At 53.3% G+C, this 15,322-nt stretch overlaps 1 protein-coding gene across 1 annotated transcript in view; it reads left to right on the forward strand.

Moving 5' to 3' along the window:
• The window catches only part of LOC137352680 (free fatty acid receptor 2-like), a 31,777-nt gene extending 28,678 nt beyond the window's left edge, over positions 1–3,099 (forward strand). The window contains exon 3 of the mRNA XM_068018397.1: positions 1,067–3,099. Within this exon, the coding sequence (XP_067874498.1) occupies positions 1,082–2,047 (966 nt within the window). The 5' untranslated portion in view covers positions 1,067–1,081 and the 3' untranslated portion in view covers positions 2,048–3,099. The remainder of the gene's footprint in view (positions 1–1,066) is intronic.
• The last annotated feature ends 12,223 nt before the right edge of the window (positions 3,100–15,322 follow it).

Here is a 15,322-nt window from a genome sequence, read left to right on the forward strand (position 1 = left end):
TGAGGGGCTGGAGGAGGTTACAGAGATTGGGAGGATTGTAGGGACTGGAGGAGGTTATGGAGATAGGGAAGGTTGTAGGGGCTGGAGGAGGTTCCAGAGATTGGGAGGGTTGTAGGGGCTGGAGGAGGTTATAGAGATAGGGAAGGTTGTAGGGGCTGGAGGAGGTAACAGAGATAGGGAGGGTTGTCGGGGCTGGAGGAGGTTACAGAGATTGGGAGGGTTGTAGGGTCTGGAGGAGGTTACAGAGATAGGGAAGGTTGTAGGGGCTGGAGGAGGTTACAGAGATAGGGAGGGTTGTAGGGGCTGGAGGAGGTTACAGAGATAGGGAGGGTTGTCGGGGCTGGAGGAGGTTACATAGATTGGGAGGGTTGTAGGGGCTGGAGGAGGTTACAGTGATTGGGAAGGTTGTAGGGGCTGGAGGAGGTTACAGAGATTGGGAGGGTTGTAGGGGCTGGAGGAGGTTATAGAGATAGGGAAGGTTGTAAGGGCTGGAGGAGGTAACAGAGATAGGGAGGGTTGTCGGGGCTGGAGGAGGTTACAGAGATTGGGAGGGTTGTAGGGGCTGGAGGAGGTTACAGAGATAGGGAAGGTTGTAGGGGCTGGAGGAGGTTACAGAGATAGGGAGTGTTGTAGGAGCTGGATGAGGTTACAGAGATGGGGAGGGTTGTCGGGGCTGGAGGAGGTTACAGAGATTGGGAGGGTTGTAGGGGCTGGAGGAGGTTACAGTGATTGGGAAGGTTGCAGGGTCTGGAGTAGGTTACAGAGATAGGGAGGGTTGTAGGGGCTGGAGGAGGTTATAGAGATAGGGAAGGTTGTACGGGCTGGAGGAGGTTACAGAGATTGTGAAGGTTGTAGGGGCTGGAGGAAGTTACTGAGATAGTGAAGGTTGTCGGGGCTGGAGGAGGTTGCAGAGATAGGGAGGGTAGGGGGCGAGGAGGGAGTTGACCACAAGGTAAGATTGGGGAATTGTCCGGTGGATGGGAAAGTCAGTCTGATTTCGGAGGTACGTCGATCTCCTCGGTCCTCATTCACTGACCACCTTTCTCTGGCTCTGTTTTGTTTTCAGCTGACATTACCGAGCATGGCTTCCGACTCCTTCTCCGACAAGGTCCACATCGCCGTCTATGCCGTCGTGCTCCTGACCGGTCTGCCCTGCAATCTCTTGGCACTGTACGCCTTTCTGGGCAAGGCCAGGCGGAAGGCTGGACCCAGCGTTATCTTCCTTGTCAACCTCACCATCTCCGACCTCTTCTTCCTGCTCTTTCTGCCTTTCAAGATTCTGGAGTCTGTCAAGGGGAGCCTTTGGACCATCCCCTTGTCCCTGTGCCCATTCAGTGGCCTCTTCTACTTCAGCGCCATCTACAGCAGTATTCTCTTCCTCACTGCTGTCAGCGTGGATAGATACCTGGGGGTTGCGTTCCCCATCAAATACAACATGTACCGGAAGCCCATCTACGCTATTCTGGTCAGTTTCATGCTGTGGGTCTGCGCCTTCTCGCACTGCAGCATTGTGTACGTCACTGAGTACCAAAGAGTTAGCAACCTGAGCTCCAACATGACCGTGTGCTACAACAGGTTCTCCAAGAGTCAGCTCGATATCCTGCTGCCGTTCAGGCTGGAGCTGGCAATCGTGCTCTTCTGTGTCCCCTTCCTGGTCACCACGTTTTGCTACTCCAGTTTCATCCGCATCCTGCTTTCCTCCACGCACATCAGCAGGGAGAAGAAGCAGAGGGCGGTCGGCCTGGTGTTGACCACTTTGTTTGTCTTCCTCATTTGCTTTGCCCCGTACAACATCTCCCACGTTGTCGGCTTCATTCAGAAGCAGAACCCCTCCTGGCGGACCGATGCGCTGCTGCTGAGCACCTTCAACACCAGCCTGGACCCCATTATCTTCTACTTCTCCTCGTCTGCCGTCAAGCAGACCTGCAGGGGCTGCCTGTCCAGCCTGACCCACGAGATCAGCTCGCTGAAGCCCTTCCACATCTTGTCCACGTTCCTGCGCAAGAGGAACGAGGCACTCGGGGACCAATCAGTCAACCAGACCTAGTCCTCGAAAATATAGTTCCCCCATCCGAAGGGAGCCTTTCAATCATTTCCCATCGCTCCACCATTGGCGGCCATTACTTCAGCTGCCCGGGGGACCCGAAGCTCTGGAAATTCCCTCCCTAAACCTCTCCCCCTCTCTCCTCCTTTCAGACGCACCTCGTACCACCTATTAATGGGAATATTTTATCCTTGTCCACCCCTATGCAAACCTGCCCTAATCTTGTACACCTCTATCAAATCTCCCCTCAATCTCCGTCCCTCCAAGGGGAACAACCCCCAGCTTCTCCAACCTAACCTTGTGACTCCAATACAACATCCCTCGAACCATTCTGGTCAACCTCTTCCGCACCCGCTCAAGGACCCTCCCGCCCTTTCCTAAAATGCTCGGCCACTTCAGTTCCCGTTGTGGGACTGGAGTCACGTGTCGGCCCAGAACCGGGACTGCAGTTTTCTTTCCCCTCCCACCCCCCCCACCCCCACCCCCCCCCCCCCCCCCGAGGGGCATCAGTTGTGATTACTGTCGGCGGGACAGGTCCTGTGACACAACCCTTGTCGGGGAAGTCTTCATCTGCCTGCGACGGCCCTGAGGCGGCACGACGAAGAGACTGTTGGCTTTCTGATTGGCCGTGGCTGCGATGATGGACATGCCAGGCGACCAATGGTGGGAGAGCATGGGGGGGGGTGGGGGGGGCTGCGCGGGGCATAGTCGGAGGTGGGAACACAGCCCACCATAGTTGGTGACTGCACGTGCGGTCATTCTCTTGACCATTGAAATCTGGGCCTGGAGCGAGTGGGTCTTCAGAATCCATTCCGATTGTGTGACAGGTTTAACTGTTAATCGAGCAAAGGATGAGCTCACCAACAATGCAGTATAGTTTTTCATCGAACCGTTACTGACGTATGATGTGATAAATTGTCAAAATCCCTGTTAACACACCAAAAAGTGTTTGGAATTCAGTTGGCATCAGTGTCTGGCAGATCTGACAGGGCTGGGTCCTAAATCAGATTCAATTTCACGTGCAGAAACAGGCCGTTCGGCCCATCTGCTCCGTGCTGGTGGTTCCCACCCCCCCCCCCCCCACCCCTCTCCATCTCACCCTATCACCATATCCTTCTATTCCTTTCTCCCTCATGTGTTCATCCAGCTTCCCCCTTCAATACATCGATACTGTTCACCTCAACCACTCCCTGTGGGAGCGAGTTCCACATTCTCACCACTCTCTGGGGAAAGAGGTTTCTCCGGAATTCCCCATTGGATTTATTAGTGACTGTCTTATATTGATGGCCCCGAGTTCTGGTCTCTCCCCCCCCACAAGTGGAAACATCTTCTCTACGTCTACCCGATCGAAACCCCCTTCATCATTTTAAAGACCTCAATCAGGTCACCCCTCAGCCTTCTCTTTTCCAGAGAAAAGACCCCCAGATTGTTCAGTCTTTCCTGATAGTTATAACCTCTCAGTTCTTGTATCATTCCAGTAAACCTTTTTGCACCTTTCCCAGTGCCTCTCTATCCTTTTAGTAATACGGAAACCGGAACGGTGCACAGTGCTCCCAGTGTGGTCTAACCGAGGTATATGGAGACTGGAACTGTGCACAGTGCTCCGAGTGTGGTCTAACCAAGGGATATGGAGACTGGAACTGTGCACAGTGCTCCGAGTGTGGTCTAACCAAGGGATATGGAGACCGGAACTGTGCACAGTGCTCCGAGTGTGGTCTAACCAAGGGATAGGGAGACCGGAACTGTGCACAGTGCTCCGAGTGTGGTCTAACCAAGGGATATGGAGACCGGAACTGTGCACAGTGCTCCGAGTGTGGTCTAACCAAGGTATATGGAGACTGGAACTGTGCACAGTGCTCCGAGTGTGGTCTAACCAAGGGATATGGAGACCGGAACTGTGCACAGTGCTCCGAGTGTGGTCTAACCAAGGGATAGGGAGACCGGAACTGTGCACAGTGCTCCGAGTGTGGTCTAACCAAGGGATATGGAGACCGGAACTGTGCACAGTGCTCCCAGTGTGGTCTAACCAAGGGATATGGAGACCGGAACTGTGCACAGTGCTCCCAGTGTGGTCTAACCGAGGTATATGGAGACTGGAAAATTCCCAGCTGATTGCCCAGTGCCAAACAAAGGAAGTTTTTAAATGTTAAGTGAGAAGCTGGCTTCACGTTTCAGCTGCTTACTCCAGTGAACATGAAAGATCAGACGTCACAGTTGGAAGATGAGAGAGCAGGTCCATTCCGAGCCAACATTCCACCCTCATTTGCTACTCTCTGGGATCATGCTGTGCACAGTTTGCCCAGGTGACAATGAGTGCGTTTCAATAGTAATTCTTTTGTCTTCGGGAGGTATTTTGAGACTGTATGTGCAACTGCCAGAACCCACCTTTGCAAACTGGATTTTCAAGTTTTCTGGTAGGAGTGTGCTCACTGTCTTTAATGTTTGTTGTGAAATTGCATTGATGTTTCCTTTTTCACCAACGTCACAATTGTTGCTGGATTCCAAAGTAATTTACTGTACATCGAAGTCTTTGATTTGTTTACCAGGGACGTGACAATGTGCGAGTGATAAATGTTGAGCAATTTGTCAATCAGAAGTTATTCGTCTCATCAATCAGGCTGGTCCCATTTCCCAGAAATATCATACCCCAGCAAACCCTACAAATCCCAGCACGCTCCCGCAAATCCCAACAGCTCCTCCAAATCCCAACACTCCTCTACAAATTCCAACAGCTCCTCCAAATCCCAGCAGGCCCCTTCAAATCCCAACAGCTCTTCCAAATCCCAACAGCTCCTCCAATTCCCAGCAGGCCCCTTCAAATCCCAACAGCTCCTCCAAATCCCAACACTCCTCTACAAATTCCAACAGCTCCTCCAAATCCCAGCAGGCCCCTTCAAATCCCAACAGCTCTTCCAAATCCCAACAGCTCCTCCAAATCCCAGCAGGCCCCTTCAAATCCCAACAGCTCTTCCAAATCCCAACACTCCCCTTCAAATCCCAACAGCTCCTCCAAATCCCAACACTCCTCTACAAATTCCAACAACTCCTCCAAGTCCCGACACACTCCTTCAAATCCCAACAACTCCTCTAAATCCCAACAGGCCCCTTCAAATCCCAACAGATCCTCTCAATCCCAACAGCGCCTCAAATTCCCATTAGATCGTACAAATCCCAACAAGACCTTCAAATCCCAACAGCTCCTCTAAATTCTAACAGACCCCTTCAAATCCTGTCTGGCTCTGACAGGGGCTGTCTGGTCTGACCAAGTCTGTCTGGGCTGACCACGGCTGATTGGGGCTGTCTGGGTCTGACTCGGGCTGACTGGAGCTGTCTGGACTGTCTGGTCTGATAGAGTCTGTCTGGGCTGAACAGGTATATGGAGACCGGAACTGTGCACAGTGCTCCAAGTGTGATCTAACCACGAGATGATTCAGGCCTTCAGCGCGGGTAAAACAACAACAACAAACTGCATTTATATAGTGCCTTTAATGCATTAGAACCTTCCAAGATGCTTCACAGGAGTGGAAATCAGAGAACAATTTGACTCCTTGTCAAATCAGGAGATATTAGGGACAGGTGACCAAAAGCTCGGTCAAAGAGGTCGGTTTTTAAGGAGAGAGAGAGACGGAGAGGTTTAGGGAGGGAATTCCAGAGTTTAGGGCCCCAGGCAGCTGAAGGCACGGCCGCCAATGGTGGAGAGATGGGAATCGGGGGATGGGCAAGAGGGCGGAATTGGAGGAGCACAGAGATCTCGGAGGGTTGTAGGGGCTGGAGGAGGTTACAGAGATAGGGAGGGTTGTAGGGATGGAAGGAGGTTACAGAGATAGGGAGGGTTGTCGGGGCTAGAGGAGGTTACAGAGATAGGGAGGGTTGTAGGAGCTGGAGGAGGTTACAGAGATAGAGAGGGTTGTCGGGGCTGGAGGAGGTTACAGAGATAGGGAGGGTTGTCGGGGCTGGAGGAGGTTACAGAGATAGGGAGGGTTGTAGGGGCTGGAGGAGGTTACAGAGATAGGGAAGGTTGTCGGGGCTGGAGGAGGTTACAGAGATAGGGAGGGTTGTCGGGGCTGAAGGTGGTTACAGAGATAGAGAGGGTTGTCGGGGCTGGAGGAGGTTACAGAGATAAGGAGGGTTGTCGGGGCTGGAGGAGGTTACAGAGATAGAGAGGGTTGTCGGGGCTGGAGGAGGTTACAGAGATAGGGAGGGTTGTCGGGGTTGGAGGAGGTTACAGAGATAGGGAGGGTTGTCGGGGCTGGAGGAGGTTACAGAGATAGAGAGGGTTGTTGGGGCTGGAGGAGGTTACAGAGATAGGGAGGGTTGTCGGGGCTGGAGGAGGTTACAGAGATAGGGAGGGTTGTCGGGGTTGGAGGAGGTTACAGAGATAGGGAGGGTTGTCGGGGCTGGAGGAGGTTACAGAGATAGAGAGGGTTGTTGGGGCTGGAGGAGGTTACAGAGATAGGGAGGGTTGTCGGGGCTGGAGGAGGTTACAGAGATAGGGAGGGTTGTCGGGGCTGGAGGAGGTGACAGAGATAGAGAGGGTTGTCGGGGCTGGAGGAGGTTACAGAGATAGGGAGGGTTGTCGGGGCTGGAGGAGATTACAGAGATAGGGAGGGTTGTCGGGGCTGGAGGAGGTTACAGAGATAGAGAGGGTTGTAGGGGCTGGAGGAGGTTACAGAGATAGGGAGGGTTGTTGGGGCTGGAGGAGGTTACAGAGATAGGGAGGGTTGTCGGGGCTGGAGGAGATTACAGAGATAGGGAGGGTTGTCGGGGCTGGAGGAGGTTACAGAGATAGAGAGGGTTGTCGGGGCTGGAGGAGGTTACAGAGATAGGGAGGGTTGTCGGGGCTGGAGGAGGTTACAGAGATAGGGAGGGTTGTCGGGGCTGGAGGAGGTTACAGAGATAGAGAGGGTTGTTGGGGCTGGAGGAGGTTACAGAGATAGAGAGGGTTGTCGGGGCTGGAGGAGGTTTCAGAGATAGGGAGGGTTGTAGGGGCTGGAGGAGGTTACAGAGATAGGGAGGATTGTCGGGGCTGGAGGAGGTTACAGAGATAGGGAGGGTTATCGGGCCTGGAGGAGGTTACAGAGATAGGGAGGGTTGTCGGGGCTGGAGGAGGTTACAGAGATAGAGAGGGTTGTCGGGGCTGGAGGAGGTTACAGAGGTAGAGAGGGTTGTCGGGGCTGGAGGAGGTTACAGAGATAGGGAGGGTTGTCGGGGCTGGAGGAGGTTACAGAGATAGGGAGGGTTGTAGGGGCTGGAGGAGGTTACAGAGATAGGGAGGGTTGTCGGGGCTGGAGGAGGTTACAGAGATAGAGAGGGTTGTTGGGGCTGGAGGAGGTTACAGAGATAGAGAGGGTTGTCGGGGCTGGAGGAGGTTACAGAGATAGGGAGGGTTGTCGGGCCTGGAGGAGGTTACAGAGATAGGGAGGGTTATCGGGCCTGGAGGAGGTTACAGAGATAGGGAGAGTTGTCGGGGCTGGAGGAGGTTACAGAGATAGAGAGGGTTGTCGGGGCTGGAGGAGGTTACAGAGGTAGAGAGGGTTGTCGGGGCTGGAGGAGGTTTCAGAGATAGGGAGGGTTGTAGGGGCTGGAGGAGGTTACAGAGATAGGGAGGATTGTCGGGGCTGGAGGAGGTTACAGAGATAGGGAGGGTTGTCGGGCCTGGAGGAGGTTACAGAGATAGAGAGGGTTGTAGGGGCTGGAGGAGGTTACAGAGATAGGGAGGGTTGTCGGGGCTGGAGGAGGTTACAGAGATAGAGAGGGTTGTCGGGGCTGGAGGAGGTTACAGAGATAGGGAGGGGAATGGGCTGAATTTGAAAATGAGGATGACAATTTTAAAATCAAGGATTAAAGGGACAATGCGGGCTGAGGGAAATCAGGTTAATGATTCACATAAGTTGGGATCTGTTTCTGGCTTTTTGTTTTCATCGCACCTGCTGATATCTTTGCACAAACCATGTCACTGCCTCCTGTCTCACCATGAAAATGAGGGTCAATATTAACAGAAGGGCTGTTTGTTTCAACTTTAATAGAATAGCTGAATCATTAGCTGCATTTGTTTTCCCATTTCTCGATCCTTCTTGTAATATCCAATGTAGCAGGGAGACAAGTTTGAAAGAGAAATCATTTGGCCCGTTTTCTGTTGTTATGATAACTTCCGATTTATTTCGCGATTATATCGGCCGTTCCTTCATCGTCACTGGGTCAAAATCCTGGATCTCCCTCCCTAACGGCAACGTGGGAGCACCTTCACCACACGGGACTGAAACGGTTCAAGAAGACCCAGCACCACCTTCACAAGGGGCATCTCGGGATGGACAATAAATACCAGCCTTGTCAGTGACACCCACATCTCAGGAATTAATATATCATTTTAAAATGAGGCAGCTGATTCCTTCCACTGCTTTTACACCCAGTAGATTGTGCTCCGCAAGCAATTGCCTTTTTATAGGGATAGGGAGAGTGACAGAAATAACATGGGGGTTCCTTGGAGAGTGTCAGTATTTACAGAGAGTTCCCGGGAGTGTGTCAGTATTTACAGAGGGTTCCCGGGGAGTGTGTCAGTATTTACAGGGGGTCCCCGGGGAGTGTGTCAGTATTTACAGGGGCTCCCCGGGGAGTGTGTCAGTATTTACAGGGGGTCCCCGGGAGTGTGTCAGTATTTACAGAAAGTTCCCGGGAGTGTGTCAGTATTTACAGAGGGTTCCCGGGGAGTGTGTCAGTATTTACAGGGGCTCCCCGGGGAGTGTGTCAGTATTTACAGGGGCTCCCCGGGGAGTGTGTCAGTATTTACAGGGGGTCCCCGGGAGTGTGTCAGTATTTACAGAGAGTTCCCGGGGAGTGTGTCAGTATTGACAGGGGGTCACCGGGGAGTGTGTCAGTATTTACAGAGAGTTCCCGGGGAGTGTGTCAGTATTTACAGGGGGTCCCCGGGGAGTGTGTCAGTATTTACAGGGGGTCCCCGGGAGTGTGTCAGTATTTACAGGGGTCCCAGGAGTGTGTCAATATTTACAGGGGGTCCCCGGGAGTGTGTCAATATTTACAGGGGGTCCCCAGGAGTGTGTCAGTATTTACATGGTGTCCCCGGAGTGTGTCAATATTTACAGGGGTCCCCAGGAGTGTGTCAATATCTACAGAGGGTCCCCGGGAGTGTGTCAGTATTTACAGGGTGTCCCCGGGAGTGTGTCAGTATTTACAGAGGGTCCCCGGGAGTGTGTCTGTATTTACTGGAGGTCCCTGGGAGTGTGTCAGTATTCACAGGGTGTCCCCGGGAGTGTGTCAGTATTTACAGGAGGACCCCGGGAGTGTGTCAGTATTGACAGAGGGTTCCCGGGAGTGTGTCAGTATTTACAGAGAGTACCCGGGAGTGTGTCAATATTTACAGAGAGTTCCCGGGAGTGTGTCAGTATTTACAGGGGATCCCCGGGAGTGTGTCAATATTTACAGGGGGTCCCCAGGAGTGTGTCAGTATTTACATGGTGTCCCCGGAGTGTGTCAATATTTACAGGGGTCCCCAGGAGTGTGTCAGTATTTACAGAGGGTCCCCGGGAGTGTGTCTGTATTTACTGGAGGTCCCTGGGAGTGTGTCAGTATTTACAGGGTGTCCCCGGGAGTGTGTCAGTATTTACAAAGGGTCCCAGGGAGTGTGTCAGTATTTACAGGGTGTCCCCGGGAGTGTGTCAGTATTTACAGAGGGTCCCCGGGAGTGTGTCTGTATTTACTGGAGGTCCCTGGGAGTGTGTCAGTATTTACAGGGTGTCCCCGGGAGTGTGTCAGTATTTACAGGAGGTCCCCGGGAGTGTGTCAGTATTTACAGAGGGTCCCCGGGGAGTGTGTCAGTATTTACAGGGGGTCCCCGGGAGTGTGTCAGTATTTACAAAGGGTCCCAGGGAGTGTGTCAGTATTTACAGGGGGTCCCCGGGGAGTGTGTCAGTATTTACAGGGGGTCCCCGGGGAGTGTGTCAGTATTTACAGAGGGTCCCCGGAGTGTGTCAGTATTTACAGGGTTCCCCGGGAGTGTGTCAGTATTTACAGGGGGTCCCCGGGGAGTGTGTCTGTATTTACTGGAGGTCCCTGGGAGTGTGTCAGTATTTACAGGGTGTCCCCGGGAGTGTGTCAGTATTTACAGGGGTCCCCGGGAGTGTGTCAATATTTACAGGGTGTCCCCAGGAGTGTGTCAGTATTTACAGGGTGTCCCCGGGAGTGTGTCAGTATTTACAGGGTGTCCCCGGGAGTGTGTCAGTATTTACAGAGGGTCCCCGGGGAGTGTGTCAGTATTTACAGGGGGTCCCCGGGAGTGTGTCTGTATTTACTGGAGGTCCCTGGGAGTGTGTCAGTATTTACAGGGTGTCCCCGGGAGTGTGTCAGTATTTACAGGAGGTCCCCGGGAGTGTGTCAGTATTTACAGAGAGTACCCGGGAGTGTGTCAATATTTACAGAGAGTTCCCGGGAGTGTGTCAGTATTTACAGAGGGTTCCCGGGAGTGTGTCAGTATTTACAGAGAGTACCCGGGAGTGTGTCAATATTTACAGAGAGTTCCCGGGAGTGTGTCAGTATTTACAGGGGGTCCCCGGGAGTGTGTCAGTATTTACAGGGGGTCCCCGGGGAGTGTGTCAGTATTTACAGGGGGTCCCCGGGGAGTGTGTCAGTATTTACACGGTGTCCCCGGAGTGTGTCAATATTTACAGGGGTCCCCGGGAGTGTGTCAGTATTTACAGAGGGTCCCCGGAGTGTGTCAGTATTTACAGGGTTCCCCGGGAGTGTGTCAGTATTTACAGGGGGTCCCCGGGGAGTGTGTCAGTATTTACACGGTGTCCCCGGAGTGTGTCAATATTTACAGGGGTCCCCGGGAGTGTGTCAATATTTACAGGGGGTCCCCAGGAGTGTGTCAATATTTATAGGGGGTCCCCGGGAGTGTGTCAATATTTACAGGGGATCCCCGGGAGTGTGTCAGTATTTACAGGAGGTCCCCGGGAGTGTGTCAGTATTAACAGAGGGTCCCCGGAGTGTGTCAATATTTACAGGGGTCCCCGGGAGTGTGTCAGTATTAACAGAGGGTCCCCGGAGTGTGTCAATATTTACAAGGGGTCCACGGGAGTGTGTCAGTATTTACAGGGTTCCCCGGGAGTGTGTCAGTATTTACAGGGGGTCCCCGGGGAGTGTGTCAGTATTTACACGGTGTCCCCGGAGTGTGTCAATATTTACAGGGGTCCCCGGGAGTGTGTCAATATTTACAGGGGGTCCCCAGGAGTGTGTCAGTATTTACACGGTGTCCCCGGAGTGTGTCAATATTAACAGAGGGTCCCCGGGGGTGTGTCAATATTTACAGGAGGTCCCCGGGAGTGTGTCAGTATTTACAGGAGGTCCCCGGGAGTGTGTCAATATTTATAGGGGGTCCCCGGGAGTGTGTCAATATTTACAGGGGATCCCCGGGAGTGTGTCAGTATTTACAGGGGGTCCTGGGGAGTGTGTCAGTATTTACAGGGGGTCCCGGGGAGTGTGTCAGTATTTACAGGGGGGTCCCGGGGAGTGTGTCAGTATTTACAGGGTGTCCCCGGGAGTGTGTCAGTATTTACAGGGGGACCCGGGAGTGTGTCAGTATTAACAGAGGGTTCCCGGAGTGTGTCAATATTTACAGGGGTCCCCGGGAGTGTGTCAGTATTAACAGAGGGTCCCCGGAGTGTGTCAATATTTACAGGGGATCCCCGGGAGTGTGTCAGTATTTACAGGAGGTCCCCGGGAGTGTGTCAGTATTAACAGAGGGTCCCCGGAGTGTGTCAATATTTACAGGAGGTCCCCGGGAGTGTGTCAATATTTATAGGGGGTCCCCGGGAGTGTGTCAGTATATACACGGTGTCCCCGGAGTGTGTCAGTATTAACAGAGGGTCCCCGGGGGTGTGTCAATATTTACAGGGGGTCCCCGGGAGTGTGTCAATATTTACAGGAGGTCCCCGGGAGTGTGTCAGTATATACACGGTGTCCCCGGAGTGTGTCAGTATTAACAGAGGGTCCCCGGGTGTGTGTCAATATTTATAGGGGGTCCCCGGGAGTGTGTCAGTATTTACACGGTGTCCCCGGAGTGTGTCAGTATTAACAGAGGGTCCCCGGAGTGTGTCAATATTTACAGGGGGTCCCCGGGAGTGTGTCAATATTTACAGGGGGTCCCCAGGAGTGTGTCAGTATTTACACGGTGTCCCCGGAGTGTGTCAATATTTACAGGGAGCCACGGGAGTGTGTCAGTATTTACAGAGAGTTCCCGGGAGTGTGTCAGTATTTAAAGGGGGTCCCCGGGAGTGTGTCAGTATTTACACGGTGTCCCCGGAGTGTGTCAGTATTTACAGGGGGTCCCCGGGGAGTGTGTCAGTATTTACAGGGGGTCCCCGGGGAGTGTGTCAGTGTTTACAGGGGGTCCCCGGGGAGTGTGTCAGTATTTACAGGGGGTCCCCGGGAGTGTGTCAGTATTTACACGGTGTCCCCGGGGAGTGTGTCAGTATTTACAGGGGGTCCCCGGGAGTGTGTCAGTATTTACAGGGGGTCCCCGGGGAGTGTGTCAGTATTTACAGGGTGTCCCCGGGAGTGTGTCAGTATTTACAGGGGGTCCCCGGGGAGTGTGTTAGTATTTACAGGGGATCCCCGGGAGTGTGTCAATATTTACAGAGGGTCCTCGGAGTGTGTCAGTATTAACAGGGTTCCCCGGGAGTGTGTCAGTATTTACAGGGGGTCCCCGGAGTGTGTCAATATTTACAGGGGGTCCCCAGGAGTGTGTCAGTATTTACACGGTGTCCCCGGAGTGTGTCAATATTTACAGGGGGTCCCCAGGAGTGTGTCAGTATTTACAGGAGGTCCCCGGGAGTGTGTCAATATTTACAGGGGGTCCCCGGGTGTGTGTCAATATTTACAGGGGGTCCCCGGGGAGTGTGTCAGTATTTACAGAGGGTCCCCGGAGTGTGTCAATATTTACATGGGGTCCCCGGGAGTGTGTCAATATTTACAGGGGGTCCCCAGGAGTGTGTCAGTATTTACAGGGGGTCCCCGGAGTGTGTCAATATTTACAGGGGTCCCCGGGAGTGTGTCAATATTTACAGAGGGTCCTCGGAGTGTGTCAATATTTACAGGGGGCCCCTGGGGAGTGTGTCAGTATTTACAGAGGGTCCCCGGAGTGTGTCAATATTTACAGGGGGTCCCCAGGAGTGTGTCAATATTTACAGGGGGTCCCTGGGGAGTGTGTCAGTATTTACAGAGGGTCCCCGGAGTGTGTCAATATTTACAGGGGGTCCCCGGGAGTGTGTCAATATTTACAGAGGGTCCCCAGGAGTGTGTCAATATTTACAGGGGTCCCCGGGAGTGTGTCAATATTTACAGAGGATCCCCGGGAGTGTGTCAGTATTTACAGAGGGTTCCCGGGGAGTGTGTCAGTATTTACAGGGTGTCCCCGGGAGTGTGTCAGTATTTACAGGGGGACCCGGGAGTGTGTCAGTATTTACAGGGTGTCCCCGGGAGTGTGTCAGTATTTACAGGGGGACCCCGGGAGTGTGTCAGTATTTACAGGAGGTACCCGGGAGTGTGTCAGTATTTACAGGGTGTCCCCGGGAGTGTGTCAGTATTTACAGGGGGACCCCGGGAGTGTGTCAGTATTTACAGGGTGTCCCCGGGAGTGTGTCAGTATTTACAGGAGGTCCCCGAGAGTGTGTCAGTATTTACAGAGGGTCCCCGGGAGTGTGTCAGTATTTACAGAGGGTCCCAGGGAGTGTGTCAGTATTTACAGAGGGAACCAGGGAGTGTGTCAGTATTTACAGAGAGTTCCCGGGAGTGTGTCAGTATTTACAGGAGGTCCCCAGAGTGTGTCAATATTTACAGGGTTCCCCGGAAGTGTGTCAATATTTACAGGGGGTCCCCGGGGAGTGTGTCAGTATTTACAGGGGATCCCAGGGAGTGTGTCAGTATTTACAGAGGGTCCCAGGGAGTGTGTCAGTATTTACAGAGAGTTCCCGGGAGTGTGTCAGTATTTACAGGGTGTCCCCGGGAGTGTGTCAGTATTTACAGGAGGTCCCCGGGAGTGTGTCAGTATTTACAGAGGGTCCCCGGGAGTGTGTCAGTATTTACAGAGGGTCCCAGGGAGTGTGTCAGTATTTACAGAGAGTTCCCGGGAGTGTGTCAGTATTTACAGGAGGTCCCCGGAGTGTGTCAATATTTACAGGGTTCCCCGGAAGTGTGTCAATATTTACAGGGGGTCCCCGGGGAGTGTGTCAGTATTTACAGGGGATCCCCGGGAGTGTGTCAGTATTTACAGGGGGTCCCCGGGGAGTGTGTCAGTATTTACAGGGGGTCCCCGGGAGTGTGTCAGTATTTACAGGGGGTCCCCGGGAGTGTGTCAGTATTTACAGGGGGTCCCCGGGAGTGTGTCAATATTTACAGGGGGTCCCCGGGGAGTGTGTCAGTATTTACAGAGGGTCCCCGGAGTGTGTCAGTATTTACAGGGTTCCCCGGGAGTGTGTCAGTATTTACAGGGGGTCCCCGGGAGTATGTCAGTATTTACAGGGGGTCCCCGGGAGTGTGTCAGTATTTACAGGGGGTCCCCGGGAGTGTGTCAGTATTTACAGGGGGTCCCCGGGGAGTGTGTCAGTATTTACAGAGGGTCCCCGGAGTGTGTCAGTATTTACAGGGTTCCCCGGGAGTGTGTCAGTATTTACAGGGTGTCCCCGGGAGTGTGTCAGTATTTACAGGGGATCCCCAGGAGTGGGTCAATATTTACAGGGGGTCCCCGGGAGTGTGTCATTATTTACAGGGGGTCCCCGGGAGTGTGTCAGTATTTACAGGGGATCCCCAGGAGTGGGTCAATATTTACAGGGGGTCCCCGGGAGTGTGTCATTATTTACAGGGGGTCCCCGGGAGTGTGTCAGTATTTACAGGGGATCCCCGGGAGTGTGTCATTATTTACAGGGGGTCCCCGGGAGTGTGTCAGTATTTACAGGAGGTCCCCGGGAGTGTGTCAGTATTTACAGGGGATCCCCGGGAGTGTGTCATTATTTACAGGGGGTCCCCGGGAGTGTGTCATTATTTACAGGGGGTCCCCGGGAGTGTGTCAGTATTTACAGGGGATCCCCGGGAGTGTGTCATTATTTACAGGGGATCCCCGGGAGTGTGTCATTATTTACAGGGGGTCCCCGGGGAGTGTGTCAGTATTTACAGGAGGTCCCCGGGAGTGTGTCAGTATTTACAGGGGGACCCCGGGAGTGTGTCAGCATTTACAGGGTGTACCCGGGAGTGTGTCAGTATTAACAGAGG

Source organism: Heterodontus francisci, chromosome 39 (assembly GCF_036365525.1).
Source record: "Heterodontus francisci isolate sHetFra1 chromosome 39, sHetFra1.hap1, whole genome shotgun sequence".
NCBI classification, from domain to species: Eukaryota; Metazoa; Chordata; class Chondrichthyes; order Heterodontiformes; family Heterodontidae; genus Heterodontus; species Heterodontus francisci.